Source organism: Apis dorsata, unplaced genomic scaffold, assembly GCF_000469605.1.
Source record: "Apis dorsata unplaced genomic scaffold, Apis dorsata 1.3 scaffold_683, whole genome shotgun sequence".
In the NCBI taxonomy this organism is placed as follows: domain Eukaryota; kingdom Metazoa; phylum Arthropoda; class Insecta; order Hymenoptera; family Apidae; genus Apis; species Apis dorsata.
The window spans coordinates 267,187-278,626 of NW_006263864.1; the positions used below are offsets into that span (position 1 = coordinate 267,187).

The following is an 11,440-nucleotide window of genomic DNA, read 5'->3' on the forward strand; positions in this document are numbered from 1 at the left end:
TGGAATATCTTTTATATCATACAATCGCGAGAGGCAAATAAAAGATGAAGAATTATTGAAAAATTGTCGAAACTTACCGTGGCTTCTTCATGGCTTGTCGATCGGCCTAACTCGACGTGTCACGTGTTTCGTGTGTACGTCATTTGGAATCGTCTCGTGGTATTCACGAATCACACGTCCAGAGGACACAAACGGAACTCGAGTTAAATTGACAAATCCGACGATTGAATACAAAAATTCCCTAGATCCTTTTCGCGCGACTCACGCTACTCAGTACTCCTATCTCGCTCGCACTTGTATTTCTGTGTAGCTTCTCGCACTACTTTTCTCTCGCTCCTTGTCACATTATTCTCCGTTTCGGTCTTTCTCAGAGCACGAAGGGACGTGCTGTACAGTAGGGAACGCGAGAAGGAAAACTCTGGCAACGTCGCCTGGCTCACTCGCTAGCTCTTTTGCGCCTTCTTCTCTCTGTTACGTCGTCGTGCTCGTCGATGTGCACCCTGTGCTTCTGTACTCTTTTTCTCATTCTTCCACACTCATGTACCGTCTGTCTATCTTCTTTCAATTTCCACACCGAAAGATCGCACGTATACACAAGAGTACAAGACGATACGGCGTGTACGGGACGTAACACACACCGACAGAGCCACGCTTTCGACGTATGAGTCGCGCGCACCGTGCTCAACCATCGAAAGATTTACTCCCTTTTTTTTTTTTTTCGATTATTACATTCGCATCACCAAGTCGAACCACGTTTCAAGAACGCCAAACACACGGAATTCCGTACTTTTTCAACCGATACACATTCGTGTCAGAAACCTCCAGCGTAACGAACCGATGTATCACACTGTCATTCTATCCTTCTCTAACTAGTGGCCCGTGCGTACAGTTTATCTTACTCCACCGAACAGAATACAGTGTCTCTTTCTCTCTCACTTCTCTCGTAATGTTTTGTTTTTCGAGCATATGCACTATTTCTTCGGCACTCGATCGAGTCGACGTATAATTCTCAACAAGGCCACACTAGCAATTTTCACACGCGCGACGCTTCGCGCACCCTTACGTATTCCACCATGTTGTCACCTTCGAAGATACTCTCACAGGCTAGCGGTGGCGGAAGCCATATTGCGATCGCTGTTCGTGACACCGCCAGAGCGCTAATCGGTAGATGGACAAGGGGGATTGCGCGCACGCCGATTGGTCGAGTGCACCTGTTCCATAGTCGCCATCTCACGGTACTCTTCGATACCAAACCGTATATCCTACTTATCGACGATATTAGAAAATATAGAATTTCACTGTACATGAATTTATAGAGAAGAATATACAAATATGCGTATCGATGGTTATGTCTCACATATAAAAACAATAAGATAACAAATTTTCTTTGAGCACTTAATTGATAGAAAAGAAAATATCGAATGATTTTAATTATTTGTCGATTTCCGCTATGATAATTGAAGAGAAAGTTTATGATCCTTTTTATATTTATTAATTTGTATCGATTTTGTAAAATATTAAACTTCATTCAATTTGATAATTATTCATCGTTCTATATAACTTTCACGTATGTTTTCCGTTATATATCAATTTTAAAATCCAAAATTTCTTCTTTTTTCGATATATTTTCTTCAAATGACAGTACTATTTAAATTCCCACTCGCGCATAACCTCACTCAATGACACGAATTGAATATAAATTACACATATGATGATAAATATTAATCGCATTCATTTCGAAATGTCACTCAATTATGCAAATATATAACTATGTATCATATCGAATGATAACAGATTCGTGAAAGTTGATACAGACATTTAAGCACTACGTTTAAAACGATTGATTATATTAAATGCTCTCGTTGAACGACAAAAAAAACATTATTTAATAAAGATCCTTAAATGTTTGATTCTCGAAAATTGCAATTTAACTTAGCATTTACTAAATCGTTATTTATGTAATTTGTACAGGACGAAATAAATTTTATCATCGTTTGAAATGACATTTAATGATAAGATTTGTGAATTTCTATAAATATCTACATTAAAATGCGGTTTACCGCTACATAATGTAATTCATGTTCCGTTTAAAAATTTTAATATTTTTTAATCTATAAAAGAAACAATTTGAACTTGATATTAAAATAAAAAAACATAAGGAAATACGAGGATTCTAATCTAACACATAAATGCTTCAATTTAAAAAATTGTGTTTTTAATATACAAAAAATCTTAATAATATTTGATTAAAAGAAAAATATATATATATATACATATACATATAGAAAAATTATGATAAAACTTTATCATAAATCTCATCCTATTCATTTGTGATAAGTGATCACTCACAGCAAATAACAGATACTTCCCATTTCACATAGTATCTGACAAATGGATAATTTGTAAAATTATTTATACATACGTATATATAAAATTCCTAATCTAGAAGATTCTTTACCTAATTAAGTTTTTGTATCCAGTTTTTCACATTTGTTTGTATAAAAATAATCAAAATAATTGAAGTCACTATAGAAACTATCTTCGAGATTGCTTCTAAGAAGATTTCACGCCGTGATACCGCGATTTTTTCCCTTCTTTATCAACGAGTAAATAAATAATAAAAATTATGCAAATGAAATCGAGAAACATCATTGTATATGTGTCAAGCGATAAATTATTCATTTACAGACTGATAAAATCAATTTAATCGAAATATCTGACCCATTTCACGTCACAATATATATACGGGATCAATTACCATTTAATCGAAGATACGGACGGTTGATTAAGCCGGAGCTAAAAGCTACTTTTAAATTTCGTATACGCGGGGTGGCAGAGTTGCCAAGGAAACGACATGGCGCCAAGACTTCGATTTTGTCGATGGCTCGAAACGAGACTCGACGGCTCTGTAGATCGCTCATAGAGTTGGATAGAAGTGGAAATCTGTATCAGCTCGCAAGTAAATAATAAATAAATTTCACGGACACCGATATCCAGCCATCAAATCGATCAAGAAGGATTTACACCCTCGGTACCATAAAACACGAGGACGAACTTCCTCCATTTTCCCGGCCTATCGGGAACACAGAGAACCGAGACACACATGCGCGAATAGGTATGCAACAAGTCTACGCCACTTTGCTTCGTCTTACGTGCTCTCTCGGGGTTCGCCGGTAGAAGAAGACACTTTTGCGTAAAAAGCCACAATTGCGCGTTAACAGAATCCGGAATTACATTGCATTAATCCAAAGAGGATGATAGGATCAAGGAAATACCATGGGCCACGCGTAGAAAAGTGCGCGCAACAAGTCCACGCCACTTTCCTCTGCCCTTACGCGGAGGAGTCTGGTGAGATTCAATTGAAACTCGATTACACGATAAATCCGCTATAGTCTGGAAAAAGAAAGATCGAAGGGGAAAAATAACTTGGTACTGGTTTCCCTAATTGAAGTTGGAATTACGTTACGTTTTCTAGCGTGTTGCTATTTCGGTAGCAGGATCAAGAGCCCACGCAGAAAAGGACGCGTGCAACAAGTCCTCTCGTCAATGGCCTCTTTCGGACGTTCCTCCTCTTTCGATGTTGTTACGTCATTGGTGACGCACGACTTCCGCTACGTCACGCGTACACGCCGCCCATCATCGTCCGTCTCTCCTTTCAGTCCCCCCGTGCTCGCCTCGCTACACACGCGACCAGATAAAAACAAAATTCCGATTTTCACCGCCCACGAAGAGAGGATTCCTAGGCGTCGTTTCTCCCGACTTCTTTTGTATTGGAAACAACATTCTCGACTAGTTGCTTCTTGCGCCAATCACTCGTTTCGTCGCGATACTTTTGTTCCGAGCAGTTGTATTTTGACGAACGCGAAAGTTGCCGGTCGTCTTTTTACCGAGACACGTTCGATGCCGATAAACAAGCCTGGCTCGTTCACCGGCTCGGACATCGATCCATTGTTGGTCGGTATACGGTTGTTTCGGTTTAAAGGGCTCGAGAAAAGAGGCAACTCCGGTGTAACTCGACCTCAATGAAGAAAGCTACCTGAATCGTTTTAAAAGATTACACGATCCAACCACGATTTCTTTTTTTTTTCGGCAAAGAGGAAAATTGGTTTCGACAGGGAGCTCTGTAGTATCGCGTTTAATCCCGCGATATCGATAACCTTTGATCGAATTACCTTGACTCCCGAGCAAACAGTGCAAACATTTAGGTTGGATAACGATTATACCCTGCCAACGAATCGATGGATCGAGGCACACACAGTTGTTATTTGTTGATCGATGTTGTTATTTCCAATTGGAGAGAAAGACAAATCGCACGATCGAACAAAATGATCGTTAAAACGTTTCCACCGAGATTACGGGTCTCGGGGATAAGCGGGGGAAAAGGAGAGAGAGGAAAATGAAGAGGGAGAACGAGATGGAGACGGGAGTAAACAAGAGCTGTTTCTAAACTTCGAACGACCGTGGCTGTGCTAGGAAAAGAAAGGGAAGTACAAAGAAGAAAGAGCAGCGAGACCGAAACAGAGCCAGAAAGAAAGAGAGAAAGAGGAAAGGGGAGGGAGGATAGAGCGAGTCTCTCTCTATTGATTTCCTGCCGAGGGTGGGCCAACGAAGGGAGGATTAAGTATCGGCTCTCTCGTTGCTGTTCTCCGTCTCTCTTCCTCATTTTCCACTTTCCTCTTTTTTTCTTTTGCCGGTTCTGCGCCAATTCGGCGAGCACCTGCCCGAGATGGATAAAGAGCGAAGAGAAGAAAGAGCAATGGTCGAGTCGAAAGGAGAGAGAAGAGAGGGAAGAAAGAAGGAAAAAAGAAAAGGCTATGCGTATCTCTCTCCTTCTCTCATCGTTTATCTCTCTTTCTCTCCCCGCTCCGTGTCCCGTTCGTTTTTCTCTGTCCTTTCCACGCTTGTACACGTGTGTACCGAATGTCGACGACTTTGTGGTGGTAAACAGAGAGTTGCCGGCACAAATGTGGTGGGATCTCGTAGCGTTGACTATTCGATAGTGTGGAGTGCAGTCACTTGTACTTGTATATAATACAATGGTGAGAGTGACGCAAACATTGACAATTATAACGATAGCTGTGGTAAGTACGTTGAGTGACAGTGACATCGAAGCATATATATGTGTATATATGCAAGCTTGGTATAGCGTACAAGTATACCCTCTGACGCCATCTATGTTGCATTAGTAGTAGTACTAGTAGTAGTAGTAGTAATAATAGTAATAGTAGTGGTAGTAGTAGTAGTAGTAGTAGTAGTAATAGTAGTAGTAAGTGATATAGTAGAAGTAGTAACACCGACAGGAATAGTGGTGGTGGTAAACTTGCGTACAAGCGACGTGACGTCAGAATCCGAGCAGCGTAACCCATGAATCCGCACCTCGTTTACTCCTTCCCTCTGCTCTCAGCCACCCTAACCGCTAACCTCCCTCGCGCGTCCAGATACTATCGATATTACTCTACTACGCGTAACGTAGACAAATTAATGGAGCAAACTCGTCAAAGGGGAGGACGCGTGCCATCTCCTAGACCATGATTTCTTCGGGATATAGAGGATTTGTCGTTTACTATCTTCCTTCCGGATTTACAGATCCGAATCGTACGCAACCGATTCCATCGAGATTATCCAAATCATTTTGGCCAAATCGGTCGGTCATTATGTCATATATCAAATCTGACTAATTTCGACTACTATTCGTATCATCGCGAAAGATCAACGAAACATTAGAAATATCTGCGATCGGTTGCAATGAATTTTATAGCCAGCAAAATGGTTTAAACCATGATTCACCGTCGTCTACTTTCCGTTCTATCACCTACCACCTTCCGCCAACCTAGATATCGTCGATATTAATGGACCGACCGTGGCAAACCAATTGACGCTGAGTTACAAGGTATCAGAGATTACTGCGATTAGTTTGCGCGTTTGTGTGCGTGGATGTGCATCGTGGTCACCTCGATATTACTATCCACTATCATTATTCCGGAATAGAGCAAATTAGTTTCTGATGCATAAGCGCCATTTCCGTCTCGTTCCATCTCGAAAAAAAACTTAACACAATTGTATCTCTTATTTTGTAAGAATAGTCTTCACGAAATTCAAGCATATTTTTCAAATCTCAAAAGTATCGGTCTCTTCATTTTTACCATACACCTCCGTGTATACCGTTGACGTAATTCGCGGTACACGAAGAGTCAATTAACGGGAACTGTTTTATCGGATCAGCGTCGATCAAGTTCCAACCACAATGGCGAGAAAAGCGAACAGATCGCGGCATAAACGTTAGCTCGGGGGATTATGATGACGTTCGAACAAATATTGCATTTCATTTACAATTAATAGGGTGTATTTATTTGCGTGGCTGGCGCGCGCATACCCCACGGCTACGCGTGCCAACCAGACGTTATCGATTCAATAACACGCGGCCGAACAATGCCACACGATCTAACGCGATTTCGCGTTGTACGCTCGCTCCGTTTAATCCGATTTATCGACGATATCTCGAATCATCCAGTGGGCACGCGAGGAAAGACGAATACTTCAAACGGGTGAATAAACGTTTAAATTATTTCGAAATGTTTCTCCCTAGTCACGACGTCGCTTTGACACTGAGTAACGCATCGATAATCACCGATAAATCACCGATCATATCGATTTACGACCGCCACTCTTAACCCCGCCGAACGCGAACGATACCAATTAAAGGAACTTCTACCACGTCCAAGAACGTGGACCGGAACTGCGGGTATGAATTTATGAAGCGTGCACGCTTACGGTTTGCACGCTTGTTTCACGTCATCCGCATTCTCTAACGCTTCCATTTTCTATCTTTCTAGTATTTTCTTCCTTTTTCTTTCGTGTCTCGTTCAGCAACGGACAATGGCAACTTCACGGTGCACACACGAAGGATGCAACGAGAATGGCAACTAGAAACAGCAACGCAAATCCTTCTCGTAAGAACTAAACTTTCGAACGATCTTATCGATTTTCAGTCGGAACACGGTCACGCACAGATGCGCAAAATGAATCAAGAAGAAAGGGACACGACGATAATGCACCGATGTCGACTATACTGCACCATTGATTTAGTAGTGGTTATCCGAGCTCCCCTAGCACCATCGACAATGACTCATAGTTCCTCGTCTCTGTCGTCAAACACGATTCTTCGCAAATGTATTCACGCGAAGAGATGCTCTTGGAAATTTACGCGATGCCCATTTACAAGTGGCTTTTATCGCCCTCTTTATTATTTTTTTTTTTTTTATTGAGACAACCGCGCGAATCAATCGACATTCAAAACTGTTAAACTGTGTCGATTCTGATAAAGATAGATACTATTACTAAATCTGATAGAAGCGTGGAATGTGGAAAATAAAAAATAAGAAAAATAAAAACGCTCTTTAATTCTGCTTCGTCGAAGCAGTTGCGTTAAAAAAAAAAAGTTACAAGAGAAAAAAGGGAAAAAGAGATCAACGAGAGGCTGTTAAAAATCGAGGTTGCGACTTGATGATATCCCGAGATGTCGAAGATGATAGGTCGCGAAGGCAGAAGAAAGAGAGAGACAAAGGGAAAAAACAAAGTCTTTGTCGTGACTAGCAGAGGGATGACTCCACTGTATACGAGACATTCTGCCTTCAGATGAGTATGTGGGTCGAGAAATGCCGCACGCGCTAAATATATATCGGGCGCGTACAACGCGTGTAACTTTTGCGTATCAAGACGTCTAAGAAGATAGAAGAAAGAGGGTCAGTCAGAAGCGGAGGAAACGAGAAAGGATTATTTCTTTCGTCTCTCTTCGCTCTCGAAACGGCGCATTCGCTTTTCTGGGCACGAGAAAAGAAAAACAAGACCGTTCTCTGTGTCGACAAGTTTCTTCTCTTTCTTGCGTACACGCAAAGAAAGAGAAAAAAGTTGGGGGGAGACGGTCTCGAAGACGGTGGTAAAACGTATCTGCCACAGAGAAATCGATTCGTCAATCTGTCATGGCCGGAACCTTTGCACCCGATGCCGGTATGCGCGCTATTTACGTGTCTACTAAAAACCTCTACTTCCATAAAACGATGGGATTTGAAAGACAAAACGACCGAGACCCGTACCGAACGAAACGTATTCGTTCTCCGTTCGTTGGTTACGAGCTTTTAATAATAACAATATGCGAGCTATTTTATGGTTTCTCTTTCTCCTTTTCTTTTTCTTCGTCTCTTTCCTCTCCGTCTAATGCAATGGCTCTTTCCAAGATCGAGCGATTATGTTCTGCGTGCGGCGTCAACGTTTAATTATACAACCCCCGACAATTAATTGGTGAGTTAATGGAAGAAAAAAGGAATAGAACGGGAAGGTCATAATCAAGCAGAACGAGCAAAGAAAACGGTATAATGGCGTGTAACGATTGTTGGCTCCGGACTTAAACGAGAGAGCCAAGGTTGAGCTCGAACGACCGACCGAAAACTCGCACCGCTACTTTTAACATTCGACGGTCCTTTCTCGTTTGTTTACTTGAGAATTTACCGACAGCTGGTAACTGACCTCGTGCAAGCACGAACCGTATTCCGAACGAGAAAACCTCACAAAATTGATACTGATGATGCAATCTCGAACAAACAGCGGACAACTGCGAGATAAAACTTAGAAACGGAAAAATTTATGAATGTACTACCCAACCATAAAAATTGATCGATTGTAACTCTATGACTACATCGAGATTGGAACGATAAATTAAGCGAACGATAGAAATGTTCGTGCTTCGAATCGTTTAGTATGTGAATGCCGGCGCAGTCGGTTCTCGCTGAAAATGGACGACTATAAACAAATTCCAAAAAGAAGTACAAATAGCTCTTCTTTGCAATAATCTAACGACATATAAGGATGAAAGGTTTACGATGGAATTAAAAACAAAGATCGAAAGTCGATTTTTCCATGAAAACAAATTACAGTACTTCCACGTATGAAAATATAGATAATTAAATTAAAAAATTGTATCGAACAAATATATTATCGAGTTCTTAACAACGACTTTCATCGGTCATATAAACTCAAAAAAATTCGAGTAAAATTCTTTCTTTTTCTTCATAAACAAAGACGTGCCGAACAAGATAAGAACGCGTTTTTTATTCGATCATATCAGAGGTCACAAACACGAGTTCGACATATCCGGGATCAGCAACAAAACAACAATATACGAATTCGGCAGAGAAATTGTGGCTAAGATTTGAAAAAAAATCTTTGGATCGTTTAATTCGTGGCGTCTCGGTGGCAGCCGTTCGGACGTGCGGCCGGTTCATTGGCCAGGCCACTTGTCGCCTTCAAGGTAATCTCGCCTGCTCTTCCATTCGTATTCCGCTCGTAACGCGACTTGCCCCGAATGCTGATAATTTAATAACAGGATCGTAATTTAGGACAAATCGATTTTCTCTCTTAATTACTTTATCATTCGGCGTTGCTGCATCGTCGATTTACGATTATTTGTTCGCATTTTCGAAGATTTGATCAGTTGGAAGAGAGAGAAGAGGTTATCCGTGGAAAAATTTTAGAGCGCAGATACTGCTATAAAACATACACGTTCGCGCGTACTTGCACGCGCAAAATCGCGTTACCCGTTGCCTGACGGAAACTTTCACTCGCCTAAGCGACGTAAACAAAGCACGCTCGCAAATGCGGTGACTTTGACTAGATTAGATACCTCAAATTGCTCGCTTTCGGTAGGACGGTTAATTTTATTTCTAAACGTTTACGAAAAATTCGTAAGGGAGAAATTCTTTCCGGTACTGTACCAATATACGCATTCGATGTATACACGGAGTTAAGGGGATTTAGGGGTTACTTCCGGATAAAGGAGCCCTCGACGCGACAGTGGAGAAGGAGGGAGAATAAAAGTCGTAACGGATACGAAACGACCGGAGTAACCCATTACGAGCTTCGAATATTTTCGTGTGGCCGACGCGTCTGAAATAACCCAACGTCCAAGAATTTATCGGGGATTCTCGTTCCAAGATAGGAACAGCCTACCGGTGATCCCGAAGATCGAGCGAAATGGACAGCGAGGACGGTATTTGTAGTTCTGCTGGTTGCAGACTCGCAGAAATGAGCAAAGACCGAGGGGATCGAGCAAAGAGAGAGGGCGTGAAATGGAAAAGCAAGGAGAATCGAGACGGAGAATAAAGGGGAAGGGTGGAAGCATCCTGAGAACCTGGATCGATGCCGCGTTATCAAATCACGTCCTTTGCTTTCCATCTCCTTTCCGCGCCACTCTCCTTTCTCCTCATTGTTTCGTCTCCTACTCCATCCTTTGTCATTTCTCTCACCTTCTTTTTCTCACCACCCGAACACGTACACGATACCAATTCTAGTCTGTGAAATTTTTGTGTTTGCGCGTGTCCGTGTAAAGTTCTCGAAATGAGTGCCTTTGGTAAACTAGTTGAAAGAACCCGGAATAGAGCCGAATATGTAGTGGACTAACAGCCGTATTTTCACTGACAAAGGAACCCGTCCTGTATGCAAACGAAATTCGGATATACATACCCTAAAGGTACCGCTCAACGAATGCAAATGAGGATAATGCCACGTATATGCGACGAAGGTGTAATACACGGTGAACGGACAGGAAACGAAAATATTCACGAATCTCGAACAAGACGAAACTCGTTCGTTGTATCGATCCGTAAATATAAGCCTCTCGTTCGAAGATTTCTCGTTTGGAATTTCTCGATTCGAGTTTTCATCGCGGGCCGTGAAATGAAAACAAAGTGGAGCCGATAAGAAACTCGTTCAGATACTCGCACGACGATAATATTGGACGGACGAACGAAAACGTGTTGGTTGTTATCGAGTCAGATACACGCGCTTTCTTTCAGGATTCTCAATCACCACGCATCACGAGATAATTCGTTTCGATCAGAAGCGAACGAATGAATATTATGCAACGCGAATACGCGAAACGTGTCGATAGTAGTAACAAAAGTAATGTTTCCCGTACTTGACCCGGATTTTCGACCGCGAATCCAAGGACTTTTTTGTTCCCCGACTTGTCTATACGTGTCTTGTCTATACGTATGTAAAACACGTGTTGAGTAATGAGATCGGTGATCAGAGACGAGTAAACGAAAGATGGACGTTGATAGGTTGTTGAAAAGCAAGTGAACAGAGCAAAAAGACTGGTAAGACGCGGACGGTGTCGAGAAGTCGAAGCCACGTTGCTCAAACCGGATGATTCCCACAACTCTTCAGGGGCGGGAGATACCTAACGGAACTTTTCTACGCGATCGTGACGTCACTGAAATGCGGAGAACACCAGAGATCCGACATTTTTACCGCGAGCAACTATAACCTAATTCGATCGCATCGCTTCGATCTTCTTTACGCCAACCAAACATTCCCTTCTTTTATTTCTATATCTTTTCTGCTTTCCTTATTTTTCATTTCTCGTATTCTATTTTTTTTTTTTTTT

The 11,440-nt window shown here is 41.7% G+C and overlaps 1 protein-coding gene across 4 annotated transcripts in view; it reads right to left on the bottom strand.

The window, feature by feature from the left end:
- LOC102673085 overlaps window positions 1-11,440 on the bottom strand; it is a 52,147-nt gene that overhangs the window by 28,061 nt on the left and 12,646 nt on the right. Inside the window, exon 1 of one of the 4 annotated variants that reach the window (XM_031513665.1) lies at window positions 78-1,407. The exons of the other annotated variants lie outside the window; for them this stretch is intronic. Within the exon in view, the coding sequence (XP_031369525.1) occupies window positions 78-91 (14 nt within the window). The 5' untranslated portion in view covers window positions 92-1,407. Of the gene's footprint in view, window positions 1-77; window positions 1,408-11,440 lie in introns of those variants that run through there. 4 annotated transcript variants of the gene reach the window in all.